Here is a 19,924-nt window from a genome sequence, read left to right on the forward strand (position 1 = left end):
CTCCTCCTCCTTCTTTCTTCTTCTTCTTTTTTTATGGCTGGAGAGACAGCTGTGAGTGCTGGGAACTGAACTCTTATATTTTTGGTTGTGAGCCTAGCCTTTAACAGCTGATCCATCTTTCCAGCCCACCTTTTCTTTTCTTATGATTTGAGTTGTAAAATGTACCTGAAAGGAAAAAGTACCCCCAAAAGTCATGTGATCCACTTTAGCTATAACAGTAAAATCACCATAGGAGTCCAAGGGTCCTGGGTGCTTCTATTGGGCTCTTCAGTCTCGTCCCTCCCTCACTCCCTCCCTCCATCCCTCCCTTCCCTCTGTCTTTCTTCTCTGTCCTTCCTGCAGACCTAGGGTATGTGTGATGAGTGGAGCTATAGGGGAACGACTGGAGGGACCAGAAAATTCAATAAAGACCCACTTAGTGAGGGAGAGCCAACGTCATAACATTTGGGATAGAAACAACAAAACCAAACTAAAAAGAGCAAGACTGGGGCTGGAGAGATGACTCAGCGGTTAAGAGCACTGACTGCTCTTCTAGAGGTTCTGAGTTCAAATCCCAGCAACCACATGGTGGCTCACAACCATCCGTAATGAAATCTGATGCCCTCTTCTGGGGTGTCTGAAGACAGCTACAGTGTACTTACATATAATAAATAAGTGATTTAAAAAAAAAAAAAAAGAGCAAGACTAAGCAAAGGGTCTCAGCTGGGCACAGCGTCCACACCTGGAGTCCCACAGTTGTGAAGCTGAGTTTGAACCCAGCCTGAACTATATAGAGAGATTTTGTTTCACTGAGTCTGTCCCTACCAGTGGTAGCAGGTCTCCTGCTAAAACCTGAGGTACTTTATACATTAGCTACACATTCCAAAGAGTCTGAAGCCAGTTGCCTCCTCTTTTATTTCCTTTGTAGTTTTCTTTTGTTGTTTTGAGGCAGGTTTTCTCTACATAGCCTGGATGGCCTGGAGCTTGCTATGTAGACCAGGCTAGCCTTGAACTCACAGAGACCCATTCCAAGTGTTGGGATCAAAGTTGTGTGCCACCACACCTGGCTCATTTCAGTTGCAGGCTGGGCATGTGCTCAGTGATAGGAGCATTCACCTAGTACGTGTGAGTCCCTGGGGTCGTTTCCTGAAAGCTGCAGTCATGCCTGTCACTCAGCGCTGACAACTGCCTTTGGTTTGCCTGGTATCTGATGGATGCACATGTTTCCTATTGGTTCTTCAGCTTTCTGCTGCTAAGTGCTTTCACGAAGGCTCATACACCCTTAACTAGCAAGTGGGGCAGGGGTCTTCTGAGGTGCTGAGTCTCACCTAGACACACCCAGAAGCCCAGTGTGAATCGGGCTTCAGTCCGGAGGCAGATCTGGGCTGGGATGGCGTTGGTAATGGGCATCAAGCCGAGGCCGGCTCCTCCAACTTTGCAGGGCTTCCTTTGTGAAAGGGGCCCTAGCCCATCAAGGAACCTATGGTTTTAAGACTTACTGTTGGAATTACTTGGAAGAGGAGCCTGTGTTGCCACCTTGGGAAGAAGGTTTCTCTGTCCCTTCAGTTGGGGGTAGAGGGAGGGCTGCAGTGGACTTGGCTGGCAGTGGAGCACCACCAGTATTTGCACAAGACCGGACTGAGCCCCATTCATCGTCCTTCTGCTGTGTGTGGCTCTGTCATCTCCAGATGGAGCCAGCCAGGTCTGAGCCTGAAGTCTGCATTCAGAACTTGATCCCCTAATACGATGATTAAATTCTAGTAAGTGAAATAAAAATGCTTGAGTGGGGAAGAGAACGGAGTCAAACAGTCGTTGTTTTATTTAACTCTGAAAAGTTTTTGACAGTGCACCCCCTGCATCCCGAAGGCTACAAGGACTCTCTCTCTATCTATTGCAGCCCTTCCCCTGGGGTCTTGAAGTAGTAATAGGCTGAAGGGGCAGTGTAAATAGTGACCCTGACTGCCCAGAGCCCCTTCCCCCTTCCCTTTCACCAGCCCAAGCACCAACTCCCCAGACAGGCAAACATAGAACACTGAGCAACTTCAGGTTCAGGCAGGGAAGAATAAAGGTGCTTTGTGAAGGGAAAGGAAAACATTTCTGGGGGAGGTGAGGGGCTTGGGCATGAAAGTGCCCTCAGTCTGGGTGGATGCTGCACACCCTGGAGGGAGGTGGTGGGAGGAGGGCGGGCCCCAGCCAGGAAGCCCTGGGCGTGGGCAGGGCTTGTGGGAATGAGTTCATTGGAAAGGCCTGCGGTATTTCCCCTCCTGTGTGTGGTTCTTGGAGAAAGTTGGAGGTGGTGAGGTTTCAGTTGCCTTGGCCGCCAGGCGGGAGCAGGAGCTGAGCAGAGGTCGGCGGGGAGCTGGTGGGGAGCTGGCTGAGCCTTCCTGCCATGCTCAGACCTGCCTTCTGCCTGGAGCTCTTGCCCACCATCCTCAGGGCACCTCTAACCCCATTTGCTCTCCCTGTCCCTAGTCCTCTTGGTGTGCATAGAATTCTTTTTCTGGTTTTTCTTAAACAAAGACTTTAAAGGAGCAGATGCTGTCTGAGGTCCCGCTACATTCTCTGCTAAGGGCTAAAATGTGGAAGTGAGTCTTTGGCTTTTTTTACTTCTATTGATCTGATTATTTTTAACCAGAGTTGTCTTTTTTTTTAAACTTCTACTGTTTCTTGTGTTTAGTCTTCGAGTGCTTCGACTGACCATGATCCCTTGGGCCCCCTCCCACCTGGCTGGGGTAAGTATTATGTTGTTGGCCTTCTGTTTGGCAGTCATACCATTCTGTCCCCATCTCCTGCATGTGCTGTCTATCCCTTGAGTTTTCGTTGCACTTAAACATGTGCCGAGAACACGCTGTTGGAATGATGGCAGTGGTAAAGCCAGGGGGGTTCACCTGTGCAGCAGTCACCCGCCACAGCTAATGGAGGAAGTTGTGTAACCCCAAGACAGCGTTTCAAGCTACTGTTGTCTCTGAGTACTGTCTCAGGGTAGTGACTCAGGAATCTACCAAATCCCAGATATTTTGCCTTGTCTCATGCCCATGCTTTCTGTCTGTCGCCAGTTGAGGTCGTCGAAACAGGTTTTCTTCTTTGCAGTTGAGACACAGGAGGATGGACACCAGCCTAATATTGAGTAGTGTCAGCCACTTTTGCTCTTGGTCCCATTGTGAATGAGACCACAGGGGCACAGAGTTGCACACTGGTTGGCAATCCTGAGAGTGTAGCCCTGCTGCTCAGTGACTGGACATCCCTTGTCATCAGCAGCCACTCCTCACCCACCCCAGGTCCTTGGTATGACTTTCTGAGAGTTAAGGCCTGGGCATCCATTAAGGGCAAGACATCCATGACTTGGAGAGATAGTAGGGCTTCATGGCTATTTTAGGAAGCAGTACCGTACCAAAAAAAGTGTCATTAGAAATTCTGCAGCTTTCTGAGCCGGGCAGGATTTTGTCCCTTATGCCAAAGGGAGCAGCTTTCATAGGAGCAAATGGGTTGTTGGGTTTCATTTCTTGGCTGGGGTATCGGAAGATGGTAAGTGCTGGTGTGGTGGTGCTCACAGATGCTATCACGTGGGTGTGGAGTGCCTCTGGGATGCTGTGATATCAAGGGCATCTCCAGGATGTGCTACTTTGAGGCTAGATCTCAATGCAGACAGCTGCTCCCTGGTAGTAATGTAAGAGGTTCTGTCAACTCCCATAGAGTATCAGTGAGCTGCTGGTACATTCCAGAGCCAAGAGGCTCCCCCTCCTAGCAGGAAACATTGGTTAGTAAAAGCCTATGGATTCTTGACGTTAGCTAGGAAATCTTCATGCACACAGATGACTTGGCCGGCTCTCTGGCCCCCAGTGTAAGGTTACTGGCACCTCAAGGAGTAGCAGGTCAAGCATGAGAGCAGAACTTGGGGATCCTGACATTAACGGGGAGAGTGCTTCAAGCTAAGCAGGAGTCTGCGCACCCGCCTATGGCAGCTGGAGTCGGACTGGAGTGGTTTTAGCTGTGCACAGGCAGTCAGTGCAGCTCCATCAACTGTACTTCCTTCTGCAGCTGTCTTGCTAAACAACAGTCAGATCTGTGGAAACTGGAAGATAGTCCACAGCGGTGAAGTGTGAGCATGGGAGGCAGGATTTGAGTCCTGCTCGGGTCAGTGCTGTTTCTGTGGCGTCAGAAACTCACATGCTCCGCGAGGGGGGGAAGTACAGTTTTGGCTGGGCTTGCCTGTCCTTGCAGCACAGTGAGACTGAGGTAGGAAGAACGAATGCGAGAGTTGGAAGAAGACCTGTGAGGAGAACACAGTGTCTGGGGTTCTGGGTTGGGGTCTCAGGGCTTCTTCTTCCAGAATACTGAGCAGAGTGGAAAAGCAAGGCCAGAAGAGAGACCTTGTAACGCTGAGCCTGCTGGTCTTCTTTTGGCGTGAGGTCTCAGGCGCAAATGTACTCCTCCAAGGAGCCCCCATGGCTGTCCCTAACTACAGTTTCAGGGGGACACATCCTGAACAGCCTTAACATGTGACACGTTTCCAAGTCTGTTTGCCCCTATACTCTGGTGCTGCTGTGTTCACAAACAACTCCCATTCCATGACAAAACTGTTCTTTGAAGGCTGCCACTGGGTACGTAGGCCTCCACGCTGTAGCCACACGGAAACAAGATGGCCAGCAGCTCAGACCACTGCGCAGATCTCCCTGCTTTGTTACTGGTCATGGCTTTGGCCCCTGGCTCAGCCCCCACGGAGGATGTAGTAGTGAACTGGGGCAGCCAGGCCCCTCAAAAACCTCAGGGAGAGGCCTGGGGTGGGACTGTTTCCAAGTCCAGACATACCCACTGCTAGGCACTAACAGCCTGTAAAGGCTCCAGCCACCTCCTGTTCTTTCTTTCCTTTGGTTTCTCTGGCTTTGTGAGGGTTTGGTTGACAAAAGTCTATTTATAAAGTCCCAGTTGTGTAGACAACAGGTAAGGCAGAGCCACAGAGCAGACCTCAGACACGGGAGCTACCCTGAGTGGTTCTGGAAGGGAGCAGGGGCTGGTGGCTCGCTCCCCATTCCTTAACCTTTTCAGTTCATAGGTTCTTCCAGCTCCTGAAGCGAATTATTGTTGTTCTTTAATTTTACTGTGTCGATGTAAAAAGAGTGAGAGTTGTTAGTACTGCCGGGGCAGAAACTGCTGAGGCCCAGGAACTGCCTGGCAAGGCGGTCTTGTTGGAGCTCACCTCTGGTTTTTCTGCCCACCTAGAGCGGGTGGGTCGTCCTCCATTCCATTCTCTGAGGCTGAGAAGAAGCTGACAGGGATGCAGTTACATCCCTGGCTCAGCAGGGAATATAGACCGAGCACCACCTTCCTTCCGACAGGCCAAGCAGCCAGAGTTGGGAATGGGTGGCCCCTTCGCTGTCCTTCAACAGGGAAAGGCTCTTTGGTTTTTTCCCCCAATGGCAAGTGTGAGCGGGCCAAGCTCCCTCCTCCTAACGTTCTGTAGCAGGTTGGTGATGGGGACAGAAATGCTAATCCATCACACAGGCAGCAGAGAAGGGATAGGCTGTTTGAATCTGATTGCTCTCTCTCTCTCTCTCTCTTCTCCTGTGGCAGAGAAGAGGCAGGACAATGGACGGGTGTATTACGTGAACCACAACACACGCACTACCCAATGGGAGGACCCGAGGACCCAGGGGTGAGGACACAGGCAGGGGGGCTGTGAGGGATGGGCTAAGGACTCTGTGCAGTCTGACTCTAGCTGTGGCCAAATGGCCTTTACATTTGCCTCATAGTGCTAACATTAGGGAACCTTTAGGCCATAAACATGCTTAATACCTCAAGGTATTAATACCTCAGGACACAAGAAGGTGCCATACCTTCCTAGTGGGGGCGGGGGCATGGGAGGCTAGCACAGGTAGGTACCGAGAACTTGACTGTCAAAACGTTGAGGGCATTCTTGCCCCTCAGAAGCAGGACAGGGACATGTGAAGCCTTGGAATTGCTAGTGAACCCCGAGGCTGATGCTGCCCACCCAGGACTGGCGTTCTAGCCCCATAGTAAATGGTACATGACCTGTTTTCGCACAGTGTGGTTCTCACCGGGTGCATATCCTTAGGGTATCCCTCCCCCCATGGAAGGCTCTGCAGAGAACCCAGTCTCCAAGCCCAGGGCAGCCAATAACCCCTCTTCTGTTTTCAGGATGATACAGGAGCCAGCCCTGCCCCCAGGGTGGGAGATGAAATACACCAGCGAGGGCGTGCGGTACTTTGTGGACCACAACACCCGCACCACTACCTTTAAGGATCCTCGCCCAGGGTTCGAGTCAGGGTGAGGACCTTTACAACCACAGCCCCTAGTTTGTCCCCTAGTGCAGCCCCAGTCGTCCTGTTAAGCTACCTGGGGAAGAGGGGTCCTTATGTGTATGTGTTCTAACCACTGCTCTCTAGTAACTGATGTGGATGTCACCTCTAAGGGATGGGCCCAGGGCATTGTCTCCACGTCTTTGAGTCTCAGTGTTAGTCCCTTCCTGTGTTTTGCTTTACTCCTCTTTAAAATCATGGATCAGAGCATCCACTTTCCCTAGGGCTCTCAGAAATGGACTGTTTCTTTTCTAAGAAATAATAGGTTCCTATATATCCTCTCCTCTCGCCAGGACAAAGCAAGGCTCACCTGGTGCCTATGACCGGAGCTTTCGGTGGAAGTATCACCAGTTCCGCTTCCTCTGCCACGTGAGTTCTGGTTTGGCGGCTTCTGTGGGAGTAGGGCCGGTAATGGCTGTTGGGTTGGTCTCCCAACTCCACATAGGCACTGGTTGGGGGGTGCCTTAGGTAGGAGCGAGATGCTTGCCCCACTCTGAGCTGTTTGTCTTGAAGGAGTAGGCTTCTAATCTTGGGGGATGGGGCCGTGTCATTGCGGATAGAAGAGCTCTTTGTGTGGGCACCCTTGGGAAGCCCCCAGTTAAGAATTTTCCTTTCCTTTTCAGTCAAATGCCCTACCCAGCCATGTGAAGATCAGCGTTTCCAGGCAGACACTCTTTGAGGATTCTTTCCAACAGGTTAGAGAATATTCCTGATGCCAGGATCCTGGGCATCACCCAAAATCCTGTCTCATGGCATAAGCGTTGGTGACCATATCTGTTAGACAGTAAGCCTTAGATAGAGTCCCCTGCCCCCACATCCCTGCCTTCTGTGCTGGGGTCAGGGGCAGGATGGCCGGATGCCCTGTCTCCCCAGATTATGAACATGAAACCTTACGACCTACGCCGCCGGCTCTACATCATCATGCGTGGTGAGGAGGGCCTGGACTACGGCGGCATTGCCAGGTGAGCCAGGGTGCCCAAAGCGCTGCCCTCTAACCCATGTCCCCTGGCTTCAGGGCCCACGGTGAGAAAGCTCCCTCCTCGGTGCTGTTCTTGCCCTGAGTTCTCCTGCATCAACAGGAAGGGCACTGGCGTGGTTCTCACAGGAATCTCTTGGGTTGTGGGTGTAGCTCTGTTAAGACAGGATGCTTGTCTACCCTGCAGCCCTGGGTTTGTTCTCCAGCACCACATAAACCAGGCACAGTAGCTCACACCTATAGCTGTAGCATTTGAGAAACAGAAGCAGAAGGATGAGGAGCTCAGGGTTGTCCTTGGCTGTGTGGTAAGTTTGATGCCATCATGGGTCTCAGGAGACCCTGTTCCCAAAATGAAGAAGAAAATCCCTTCATAAATTTCTCTGGCTAATATCAGTAAGATACGAATCAGGGTCAGGCCTCAGCCCTTTGATTATTAGATTATGGGGATGCAAGAGACTTCTTGGGGAGGTGGCATGGTGTGTGGTTCTATGCCAGCCTACATGCCATTTTTCTATAGTTAAAGACAACTTGGCGTTGTATCAGTGGGCAGGGGCTAGCTTTTAGGGTCTGCAAGTGTCCCTTAAAATCAGCCCCTGGCTTTCCTTCTATCTGATGCAGCCAGAGCAGGTTAAGTCAGATTTCTCAGAGCACATCTGGTATGTCTAAGCATTGCCACTCCTGCTGCATGTCCTGTGTACCAGTCAACAAAATTAAAACAGTTGCTATAAACCCTAAAAGAGCCCAGAGCGCTGTCTTGCCTTCACCCTACAAACGTTAGCAGGCTCTTTGGGAAAGCATTGCCTTGGACAACAGGCAGTCCTAGCAGTGGGGAGGAGCGTCTTGGCTGTGGTGACCTCTCATCCTGCTGACCTTGTGGTGTGGGGCTATCTTCTGGCTTGGTGTTGGGCTCCCCGCCTCTGACCCTGCTTGCTGGTGGTGTAGTCTTCTGTGTTGATCCCATCCTGCAGATGAATTGTTCTGTTTTCCGTGGTGACCTCTCCAGGCTGTGCTTGGTGGGCATCTGGTGTGGCTCCTGCCCTGTGTGTCTCTCTCTGTGTCCTGCCAGTGGTTTTACCCTATGGTAGGTTACATCATGCTGTTCTACCACAGGGTAGAACCACGGACAGGATACTGGAGCACCCTCTGCATCGAAGGACTCCATCTACACAGCCACAAACAGCCCAGCAGCCAGGGGCTGGCCCCTTGACCTGTGTTCCCCGATTGTTTAGCTCAAGCTCTGAAGGACCCTGAATTCTGGCTTGAGGCTTATATGTAGGGTGCAGATAGATGCTAAGGCATCTATTGGGTGGGTGTTGGTTGGGATGAATGGATCCAAATTTGGGTTAGGGTATTCTAATGGGTTCTAGGGTGAAGGGAGGGAAACCTGCAAGTGAGGTACCCATGGGGTAGCTTGAAGGTATGAGGTGTCTAGAGGCCAAATGAGTCACAGAACTTTCAAGGTTCAGCTTTTAGGAAAATGCCACTGTGTATTCTTTACGTTGCACTGCATACCAAATAGGGTGGAGCAGGGTGCTTACTTTCATAGAGCAGAAATGCTGTTGTAGCTTATTTATTTATTTATTTATTTATTTGGGGGCATAGGTGTTTAGGGGTTCTTATGGACCATATACCATGTGTGGAGGTCAGAGGACAGCTCACGGGATTCAGTTTTCATCGCATGCCGAGTGGGCTCTAGGGATTACACTTGGGTTGTCAGGCTTGGGTGCAAGAGCCTTTACCTGCTGAGCCTTCTTGCCAGCACAGCCTACAGTGCTTTAACATATTACCTTTGTATACGGTGCACAGCCCGCACAGGGATGCATGGTGGCCCTGGGTGTGAGGAGCTGCTTTGCCATCCGAAGCTCTAGATATTGTAGCCTAACAGTGCCCAGGGGGCTGACTGGCACACACGGGCTTTCCTGAGCACCAACTCAGGTGCTGTCCTCGTCACCCAGGACCTGGGATGAGCTGGCTCGTTGACCCCCAGGGCACGTGCACCCCAGCTGCTGTGCAGAGGGTCCCATTGTCCTGTCCTCTCTTCCCTCACAGAGAGTGGTTTTTCCTCCTGTCCCATGAGGTGCTCAACCCTATGTACTGTTTGTTTGAATATGCTGGGAAGAACAATTACTGCCTGCAGATCAACCCGGCCTCTTCCATCAACCCTGACCACCTCACCTACTTCCGCTTTATCGGCAGATTCATCGCCATGGTAACCCCCAGGGATGCCTCCCTTCTTCTCTTCCTCTTTTGAGACCTTGGGAAGGGCAGCCCCAGAGGAGGCTGACTCTAGTCACAGTCTTATCAGCAGTGACATGAACAGCAGCCCTCGTGGACCAGGGTCCTGCCCCTGACCAGGATTCACTGTGACTCTTCTCTTCCTCACATATTTCCTAACCTGGAAATTAAAACAAAACAAAACAAAACCCCAAGCTAGCTGGCTGTGGAGGAGTGAGGGATTTCACAGTGGCTGCCAGGGACTATCACAGCATTTCTCATTTTGTGTAGAACTTACTGCACAGAAGATCAGGGACTTCACCTGAGTCTATAGGGACTTAAAGGATGGGACTGGGCCAAGCAAAGCCCTGCCAGTAGGGAGGGAACCTTTGGGGATGTCTGACTGAGACCCTGGGCCTTCTCAAGAAAGATGGGGATCAGCATGGGCTTAGATGAGAGCCACAGTGAACTAGCTAGTGCACAGCCAGGGGAGTCATCTAGAAATATAGGCTCAACCTATCAGTCGGGAGGGGACAGTCCTGCCATGTCCTCTATGATCCACATGAGCAGGGAGCCTGTGAAGCTGTGGTCCTACTGTGCTCCTGTGAAGCTGTGGTCCTACTGTGTTCTGGTGCCAGCTTTTCTAAGTCGAGGTCCCAAGTCTTCTCACACTTCTGTCTCTGAATTACCAAGGGACCTAAGCTCTGTCACTAACTATGGCCATTCCTGTCATCTGGAAGTTCTTGGCTAAGTGCTGGCAGTGGCTCCAGAAGTGGCCACATTCTTCCTGGGTCTGAGACCTACCTGGCCTAGCAGCCGACAAAGACAGAGCAGGAAAGTCCCAGACTGTTACTCACCGCCGGCGGCCAGCTAGCACCAGCCTCAGTGTCTGCATTATTTTTGGCCCCTTGTACCACCCTCTCAGAGTGCCAGTGAGCCAGGGCTGCCACCTGGAGCTGTTATGAACGAGTTTTTTCTGGAAATGGGGATAGGCCTTTGCTAGAAGCAGGAGTGGCCTGGCTGGTGTGCTGGGCAGACAGTGGGCCGACGTTGCCCGTCCCTGTGGTTTTCAGTGTGGGATGAATCTGTCCCTGTGTCCAAGTTAAAAAAAAAAAAAAAAAAGAAAGAAAAGAAAAGAAAAAAGGAAAGGGAAATAGAAAAGTGCCGTTTCCCAGGTCTCCTTTAGCTAGGGCGGCTGGCTCTCAGGGAGGAGGGCAGGCATCAGCTGAAATGCACTCGAGTCCTCTGCTGCCGTCCCAGGAAAGTCAAGCAAGCCCTTTGCTCTGTCTTCTGTCCAGGCTCTGTACCATGGGAAGTTCATCGACACAGGCTTCACCCTCCCTTTCTACAAGCGGATGCTCAACAAGAGACCGACTCTGAAGGACCTGGAGTCTATTGACCCTGAGTTTTACAACTCCATTGTCTGGATCAAGTGAGTCCTGACTTGCCCTGTGCTGATGGAGTGGGGTTCTCATGGGCCAGATGGCACCCCTGGCCTTGTTTTCCTAGGTGCCTACATAGCCTCTCTAAGGCCTATAGAGATATGAGCTTCTAGTTCCCCTGTAGGACAGATCTAGAATTCCCTCCCTGCAGCAGAAAATGTGCCAAGGCACAGGTCAGGGTTCCTGGTCACCTGTGAGTTCCTAGTGCCTCTTGGGGGCCCCAGTGAGAAGTCAGGCCAGTCAGGACAGACCTTGGTAAGATGGACATTTTCCCCCTGGCCTCCTGTCCTAGAGAGAACAACCTGGAAGAGTGTGGTCTGGAGCTGTTTTTCATCCAGGACATGGAGATCCTGGGCAAGGTGACAACCCATGAGCTGAAGGAGGGCGGCGAGAACATCCGAGTTACTGAGGAGAACAAGGAGGAGTATATCATGTGAGCCTCAGCCTGGGGAAGGGAGCGAGTTACAGAGGAAAGGAATCTACCCTGTGTGTGTGCAGTGTATGACCAGGCTCCCAAAGTCCCCACAGACTTCGGGAATAGCCCAGGGCTGTCTGCCTTGCTTGGTCCATAATGACTTGAGCTATGGGATGTGGAGTCTCTGGCCTTGGGTACCAGCTCTGGGTTGGGCTCCTGCATTCAAGAGGCTTCCCGGCTCCAGGGAACTTTGTAAAGAAGTACAAGGCCTGGATGCTGCCATCTCTCCTGACCTATCACCTCTCTCTGTCCAGTGTGTTTCAGCCTTTGGGCTCTCTAATGCTGATGCTCAACCCCCACCCCACTCAGGTTCTTTAGGCCTTTTGGTGTAGTCCATTAAACCTTCCCTGGGTGTGTCTGAGGTCCAGCAGTTAAAGGCATGATGTCCCGGGCTCCATCTTTGGTTTTAGGCTGCTGACTGACTGGCGATTCACCCGAGGCGTGGAAGAGCAGACCAAAGCCTTCCTGGATGGCTTCAATGAGGTGGCCCCTCTGGAGTGGCTGAGATATTTTGATGAGAAAGAGCTGGAGGTGGGTGCCAAAGACTGGGGACCCTTGACCTCAATGCTTTTAAGGGTGCCCCAGCTTCATGACACATACCTACAGAACTCGCACACCAAGTCCCACATTTTGGCAAGCTAAATGCAGCAGGATGAGAATTGTCACCTGGGTCCTCAGCCCAAATTTCCCTATGCTTAGAGGGCAGGGCCCTTAAATTTTCTGGCACAATAGCAGGTTGAGAAAGTTTGGGAGTCTGATGGTGAGAGAGGCAGCTCCTCGTGGGCACAGGGCGTGATGCAGGCTTGCTGACCGTCTCTTCCTGCAGCTCATGCTCTGCGGTATGCAGGAGGTGGACATGAACGACTGGCAGAAGAATGCCGTCTACCGGCACTACACCAAGAGCAGCAAGCAGATCCAGTGGTTCTGGCAGGTGCGTCGGGGTCCTCTCCCTGCTGGGCTCAGGGCAAGAGTCTTGCAGGTATGGCCCTTCGTCTCTGACACATTCCTCTCCTCCCTGACTTGGAGAAGTCTGGAATAAACATACCTCTGGACAGAATAGAGCTTGTTGTTGTGACTATATTGTCACCAGCTTGTGTGACAGGTTGTCAGTAGTTGGTCTGGGCCCGATTGCTGGGAGCCAAGGGGGCCTGTGGCCAGGAAGTTCAGCTGCAGTTGGCTGTCTGGTCTCCTCCAGTCAGATGGGGTAAGAAAGAAGGCAATGACCTTTTGATTGACCTGGTTCCTTTTTATATGTGAGTTTTACAGCTGTTAACAAGGAGAGCGTGCATGGAAAGCACAGATACAGATATCCTCTGTGTGTGTGTGTTTGTGTGTGTGTGTGTGTGTGTGTGTGTGTGTGTGTGTTTGAGGTAAAAGTTTTGTAGGTAAAACTTTTGAAAAGAAGCTGGGCAGTGGTGGTGCACGCCTTTAATCCCAGCACTTGGGAGGCAGAGGCAGGCAGATTTCTGAGCTCGAGGCCAGCCTGGTCTACAGAGTGAGTTCCAGGACAACCAGGGCTACACAGAGAAACCCTGTCTTGAAAAACAAACAAACAAAAAAAAAAAAAATTGAGGAGGTGTGGTTCACATGCCATGCAGTTTATTATCTCAGGTATTTTAAGATGTTCAGTCAGTGGCTTTAGCGCCTTTGTTGTAGTGTGCAACCAACAAGCATTGCCATCTCCAGGACAGTTTATCTCCCCAAGAAAAAAAACCCTGTGTCCACAAAACAGCCACTCCCAGCCCTTAATTAAGTGTCTTTAAAAGCAGAAATGGGGACAGGGAGTGGAGGGATGACAGACCTAGGTATCCCATGGGCCCTTATAAAATGTTCTACAAATATCCTTAGAGAAAGCATCTTTGAAGGTCCAGGATTGATGTCTGTGTGTGTTGGGTTGGCCTGGAAAGGTCCCTGCTAGGATCTGAAGTCTGACTGAGGACGTCTGTCTGTCTTGTGGACCTGCAGGTTGTCAAGGAGATGGACAATGAGAAGAGGATCAGGCTACTACAGTTTGTCACAGGAACCTGCCGCCTGCCTGTTGGGGGATTTGCTGAGCTCATCGGTGCGTTTCCTTCTGCCCTTCTGGGGCCCTGCCTGGGGGATGGACAGCATGAGGCATGTGCAGCTGGAGCTGGGGAGGGAAAGAGCTGTGGCACTTGGTTACTTTGGGAAAGGCCATCTGTGTTGACACAAAATACACCTTGCCTTGAATGACAGGGAGCAATGGCCCCCAGAAGTTCTGCATTGACAGAGTTGGCAAGGAAACCTGGCTGCCCAGGAGTCATACATGGTGAGTTTGCCAGGAGCTGGCAAGCTGGAGCTGTAGGCTGGTGGGGGCAGGGCACTGGAGCCCTGGCCTCCTCCTGGGGCTACTCCTCTCTCTCTGTCACAGCTTCAACCGTCTGGACCTGCCTCCCTACAAGAGCTACGAACAGCTGAAAGAGAAGCTGCTGTACGCCATCGAGGAGACTGAGGGGTTCGGACAGGAGTAGCTGAGGCCGCTCTCTCACACCCTCCAGCACATGTAGTCCTGAGTCCTTCCTGCCTGAGATGCCACCGGCTGCACTGCTCTTGTGAGGCCCCTTTGGAGAGTGGCCCTGCACGAGACCGTGCTTTGATCATGTTGGTGACTGAAGAGTCTGACCCCAAGAGACCTTGGGGACCCTTTCTTCTCTCTGATGATGGCAGTCTGGAATAAAGCACTGTCACCTTTGACTCATTACCTGTCGCAAAGCCAGAGGGCTGTCCTTCTCTGCAAAACTGCCCCCTCCACTAGGACTGAGTCTGGGTGTGTGAGAGAGTGTGAGGGAACATGCCCACGGAAGCTGGGCCTCGTATGTTCCATGAGGAGCTAGGCCTCGTGGAATGGCTGACTGAACCCAGAAAGCCAAGGGTCTCTGCCAGTGGAAGACACGTCACTTTTGTAGACCTTTCCTGGAGTCCATGGTACAGACCTAAGGGAACAACTGTGCATCAGAACCAGTTTTGCTTTATGTCCTGGCAGGCTGCAGCCAAGGGGACTGAGTGGCAGGCATCCAGTGCCAGCAGCTAGTCTCTTCCTATCGAGCAAAGGGTTATAGAAGCCCCCACCTGTGTGTCAGTGGGAAGGAGACAGCAGGGCCCAGGCTCTGCCCTTTGAAAGAAACATAAAGGCACATCCACATCCATGCACAGGACTCCTTCCTGTTGTGTTGTAGGCATGCTCTTCTCACCTTCTGTCAGGGAGCTGGTGCCCCAGGTAGTTGAGGGTTCAGCCCTCTTGGTCCAGTAGCTTCCCAAGTAGCTGCTCCTCTCAGGAGCCTGCTTAACACTTGTGCCAGCTCAGAGGTCTGGCTCTGTGGTCCAGTGCATCCCTGCCATGCTCAGATGCTGATGAGATTTCTTTGCTAGATTCCAGGAGCCCCCAGTCAGCTCACGGTGGCTTAAAATGGAGAACATCTTGCCTGGCTGTTTGTGGTATGCAAGCATAAGGCTTTATCTGACAGTGGGAGAAGACACCAAGAGCCAGCAGAAGGGCCTGAGCTGCCTCACTAGCGTGGCTTCATTGGGGGAGCTCCTGACAGCATCCTGAGTAGGTGCCCAGCCCCTCTCGGGTGTCAGAGTGGTTATGGCGGCACATTCCTCATCCAGGCTCCCCAAGACACGCTAGCTCTGGGACACCCCGGGCATGCTCTCAAACTAGTCATGGGGCCTTCTGAGGACAGTCCCATCCTACCTTTGTCCTTCCCCGGTACAGCCTGTGACCCTGGCACATTGCACATGCTGATCTGAGTGGCTCGGCTCACTGTCGCACACCCCTTCCTCTCCCATGCAGTCACCTCAGGACTCCTGACATACATCACAAAAGCTGCGTCATGGCTGGGTGGGGGACCAGATGCCAGCAAGGTATGGAAGCATCAGGCTCACAGGTGTGTGTGTGTGTGTGCGCGCGTGCGTGTGTGTGTGTAACAGAAGTGTGTACAGAGAGGCCCGTGCTAGCTAGCACCGAGTTGGTTGACAGATTGTTTCGTAATGCTTCCCCTGCCTCGGTATTGCCAGTTTCTTGTGCAATAAAGAATCAGCAGCCGTGGGTGGTGTCAGTGTAGCTGTTTATAGACATTCTGTTGTGGGAAGAAAGAGACTTCCATTCCCACAGGTCTTCTAGAATCTCCACAATAGTGCTCCAGCCTCGCTGCCTTTGAGAATTTGGGTACCAGCAACCAAGGTAACCTGACTTCTGGAATAGGATAGTCCTCCTCCAGAGGTCGCTTGCCTCGGCTCTGGTCACTGAGTCATACTCCCCCTACACAAGTTGTTCATTTTGGAGCAGGAGGGCTGAGATTTGGGTAGGGCTACATCCATTCAGGAAATGGCTCAGGTCACATGAGCCCATGACAAGGGGTCCCCTGGTATTGAATTCAGGGCCACACCTTTCTTACCACTCAATTGTTTTGACAGGTAAGACTTCAAAGATGGAGCTGGGTATGGTAGCACATGCTTACAATCCTAGCATTTAGAAGGCTGAGGCGGGAGGACCGCTTTAAGTTTGAGGCTAGGCTACACAGAATGCCCCTGCCTCCATAAATAAATACAAAAGGCAAAGGGGAGTAGATTGGGTGCAGTAGTTAAGAGAGTTTATGTCTTACAGAGGACCTGGTTCTCAGCATCTACATGGTGCTTGCCATCTATTAGTGAAGTTCCAGGGGATATATGGCCCTATTTTGATCTCTACAGGCACCAGACCAGACACACACAGAGCGCACATACATACATGCAGACAAAACATACTTGGATCAAAAGAATTTTTTTTAAAACCAAACATGCTAGACCACCATCGGATGCCTCGATATCAAATGACTCCTACGTTCTGTGTCGATTCCAGGAGGCAGAAGCTGACAGCTTAGCAGTTTTACTGACCAGTTCACCTCTGTCAATTCCAAAGCCTTCTCCCTTTCTCACTTACCCCCTCCCCGTCTTATTTTGGGGTGTGAGGACTTGAAAACAGGTCTATGTGCTTGCTAAGTACACAAAACCTAGCTCTTTGCCCTTCCAAAGTTTTTTTTTTTTTTCCCCACTTGATGAGGAGACATTTTGATAAAATTACGAGGACCTTTCACCTGATAACAGTTTCGTGGTGAAGTTCTTGTTTTTTCTTGAGATAGGGTCACACTGTGTAGCCCTGGCTATCTGGGAACTCGCTATGTAGACCAAGGCAGTGCCAAACTCCACAGCACGCTGCCTGCTTCCGCCTCTGTGGTACCAAGCTTTTGAGTGACTTCTTTCATTAGTGAGGTGCGGGTGGCACCTCTCATGTTGGTCACCATGGGTTTCATTCCCTCACTGTCATGTGTCATTCGTACCGTGAATGTTCTGTAGCTGACCCATTGCATCCCCGAGGTGAGCTGTATGCGGATGGTCCAGTGGCTTGCCAGTGTCTGCGTAGCTTTGTCCTATGACCTCAGGCGGGTCCCTAGGAGACACTCCTGGAAGCTAGGTTGGTGTGCAGGGAGGGTTGGTTAGCTTTTGAGACAGTTCTTGCCATGAAGCACAGATGGGGGCTTGATCCTCTTGCTCCATCCCAACCACTGGGATAGCAGACACACACACACACACACACCCATACCCAAGCACACTTTTTAAAAAAAAAAAAGTAAAATGTTCAAATTCAGACACACAAATGGTCTGTGCCCGAAGGTCCCCATCACCCTGGTTCCTCAGCCACTTTGATCCCAGTCAGTTGCTTTCTGGACTGGAGCTACTCAGACCTGTCACCACACCAGCCACTCCCCATTGTTAGGTCTCAGGCCCTCCATATGACTTCCGGCAGAGAAATGAAAACCTTTGTTCCTCTGGAGCTTGTGAAATGAGTGTTCCACCCTCAAAGGTTGTCCCTCTCCACCGCTACTCCTCCTCCTTAGAACCCTCCCGATGTGTGTTCTCAGTACTCTATTCTCCAAGCTCTGGCGTGCTTTCCCTCTCCCTCCCCTTCTCCCTCTCCCCTTCTCTCCATGTGCCCTCCCCTCTTCTCTCCTGCTTCCTAGCCCTCATCTCATCTGCTTTCATTTCTCTCTGCTCTGGATTTTCCCAGATGCTTTCAGATCGTCTTTAATGGCGAGGTCACGTCAGCAGTTTCTTTACTGTGCCCCACACACACTCGTGACCCTGTCAGGCACGGGCTACAGCGTCTGGTTTCCCTTCCCGGCTTCCGGTTACCCCGATTTACACTGTATAGCAGCACATTATAAATGGTTCCAGTTCCCCCAGTTTGAGCCTTGCTTACTGCTTTGCACGGCACCGAGATCTAGGCTTTAAACTGGGCTTCCCCCCCCCTCTTCTATTTTATGTGACTTTATTGTTATTTACATCAGAGAAGCGAAGCAAGAGTTTGCTGCGCCATTTTGGAAATCTCAGTTTGATTTCTTTCGGCTTTGTTGTAACTTTCTGTGCATGGGGGTGGGGGGTACACGTGAGTAGTGGGGTGCAGGCACCTGTATGAGCACACGCTGTAGACAGAGCAAGTGTCTCCCGCTGCGGCTCCCCATAGATGCTGGCTTGAGGCAGGGTCTGTCATGGAGCAAAGCAGCTTGTCTAGCAAGCTCCCAGATAGATCTGCCTGTCTCTGCCTCTCAGTGCTGGGCTGGCAGTTCTGAGCAGCCATTCCTGCTTTTCGCATGGGTGCTGGAGAGTCAGGCTCAGGTCCTCAAGCATTCTGACCCACTGAGAAACCTCCCCAGCCCTGTTCATTTTTTGAGATAAGGGCTCATTCATGTAACCCAGGTTAACCCCAAACTTGCTACGTAGCTGAGGCTGGCTTTGAACCGCTGCTTCTCCTGTCTTCACCTTAAGAGGGATGAGGTCAGGAGCACACGCCAGCAGGTGGAACCGGTTCATAACATTTTTGTTACATTTTAAACTAATTTATTCGGGAGGGCACTCTCGTGCCATTGCACAAGTGTGGAGGTCAGAGGACAACTTGCAGGAATCAATTTTCTCTTCCCGCTAGGTGGGTTCCAGGGAATCAGTCAATCAAAATCAGCCTTGGCGAGCACCTTTACCCGCTTTTATTTTTTTCTTTTCTTTTCTTTCTTTCTTTATTTTTTTACATTTATTTATTTATTTTTAATCTCTTTTCGCCTTTACCTCCTAAGCTGTTTCACCTGCTCCACTCTCCCTCTTCCATGCCGGGTCTCAGGGATCCCAGGCTGACCTTGAACTTGCTAGAGAGCCGAGAATGACCTCGATCTTGTGGTTTGTTTGGTTTTTTTTTTTTTCCTCCTTCTGCTTCCAACTGCTGGGCTTGCACGGGCATAAAACCAGGGCTGGTTTATGGAGGCTGGGGGCCGAACTCTGGGCTTTGTGAATAGCAGACAAGCACAGGCAATATCAATGGAGCTACATCCTCTGCTCCCACTTGAATGTCTTCATTGTAGCAATAAGGACACCAGGTCAAGTGACACAAGCAAACCACAGAAAGAAAAGCATGAAGGTTCCGTTTATATGAAGTGGCAGAACTGCAGATAAAAAGTAAATAGTGATTGCCAGGAGTGGGGGAGGGGGAGCTGTCTACTGGATATAAATTTCAGGGTGTTTTTTCTTGTTTGTTTAGCTTGGTTTTTTTTTTTTTTTGTTACTGAGTTTTTATTTTGAGACTTCAAACATGAGCACATAGTCTCATTACTCCCACTCCTGTGATCCCGCCTCCAATCCATTCTTTATTGTCACATACACATATACAGTATGTGTGTGCACTCAGGGGACTGTGGCAGAAGGACTGGGACTTACTCTTAGTCTAGACTATATAGTCCAATGTTGCATGGGCCATAGAGCAGGCAGGTGTCTGTCTCAAAATGTCAACAATACAAAGAACAGGTGTACTTGGGAGCATCTGTAATTCCTTCCGCTGTGAAAAGCATCTTCAGCTACATAACTGATTTAAAGGCTAGCCTGGGCTACATGAAAACCGCCTCAACAAACCAGCAACAGCCAAAACCAGGAAATACTTTGTTTTTGCATTTCCCGATAACACTGTCATCATTGTCAGACATTAGAAACCCCTCCCGCCTGCTTACCCTGGAATGTCTTTTAAATGCCTTTCTTTACATTCGTGCTACTTAGGGGTAGAGCTCAGGTCTACAGGCATGGCCAATAAAGGCTGGTTTTTACCAACTTGACATCAGCTTAGACACAGCTGGGAAAACAGTAATGACTGAGAAAACACCTCTGTAAGGTAAGATTGGACAAGACTGTGGGGCATCTTCTTGATTAATGACTAATGTGGGAGGGTCCAGCCCATCGTGGGCAGTACGGCCCTTGGGCAGGTGGTCCTGGACGGTATAAGAAAGAAGCCGGAGGAAGCCCGTTGTGTTCCTTCACAGCTTCTATTCTTTTTTTTTTTTTTTTTTTTTTTTTTGCTTTTTGAGGTTTTTTTTCTCTGTGTAGCCCTGGCTACTCTGGAAGTGAATCTGTAAATCAAATGACAGAGGAGACAGACAAATCAATGGTTAGCTACTGCTTTTTTTTCCCTCCCCACTTTTTTTTTTTT

General features: G+C 50.9%; 1 protein-coding gene across 2 annotated transcripts in view; it reads left to right on the forward strand.

The window, feature by feature from the left end:
• Wwp2 (WW domain containing E3 ubiquitin protein ligase 2) overlaps positions 1-15,469 on the forward strand; it is a 118,386-nt gene extending 102,917 nt beyond the window's left edge. The window contains exons 1-15 of one of the 2 annotated variants that reach the window (XM_021220654.2): positions 2,240-2,564; positions 2,657-2,711; positions 5,551-5,632; positions 6,136-6,264; positions 6,590-6,665; positions 6,920-6,991; positions 7,170-7,258; positions 9,322-9,481; positions 10,785-10,918; positions 11,221-11,361; positions 11,814-11,934; positions 12,230-12,334; positions 13,369-13,465; positions 13,621-13,693; positions 13,796-14,121. In XM_021220654.2, the coding sequence (XP_021076313.1) occupies positions 6,137-6,264; positions 6,590-6,665; positions 6,920-6,991; positions 7,170-7,258; positions 9,322-9,481; positions 10,785-10,918; positions 11,221-11,361; positions 11,814-11,934; positions 12,230-12,334; positions 13,369-13,465; positions 13,621-13,693; positions 13,796-13,895 (1,296 nt within the window). In that variant the 5' untranslated portion in view covers positions 2,240-2,564; positions 2,657-2,711; positions 5,551-5,632; position 6,136 and the 3' untranslated portion in view covers positions 13,896-14,121. Of the gene's footprint in view, positions 1-2,239; positions 2,565-2,656; positions 2,712-5,550; positions 5,633-6,135; positions 6,265-6,589; positions 6,666-6,919; positions 6,992-7,169; positions 7,259-9,321; positions 9,482-10,784; positions 10,919-11,220; positions 11,362-11,813; positions 11,935-12,229; positions 12,335-13,368; positions 13,466-13,620; positions 13,694-13,795 lie in introns of those variants that run through there. The other variant, XM_021220650.2, reaches the window with a different exon arrangement.
• The last annotated feature ends 4,455 nt before the right edge of the window (positions 15,470-19,924 follow it).

The sequence above is a fragment of the Mus pahari genome, chromosome 20 (assembly GCF_900095145.1).
Source record: "Mus pahari chromosome 20, PAHARI_EIJ_v1.1, whole genome shotgun sequence".
Taxonomy (NCBI): Eukaryota; Metazoa; Chordata; class Mammalia; order Rodentia; family Muridae; genus Mus; species Mus pahari.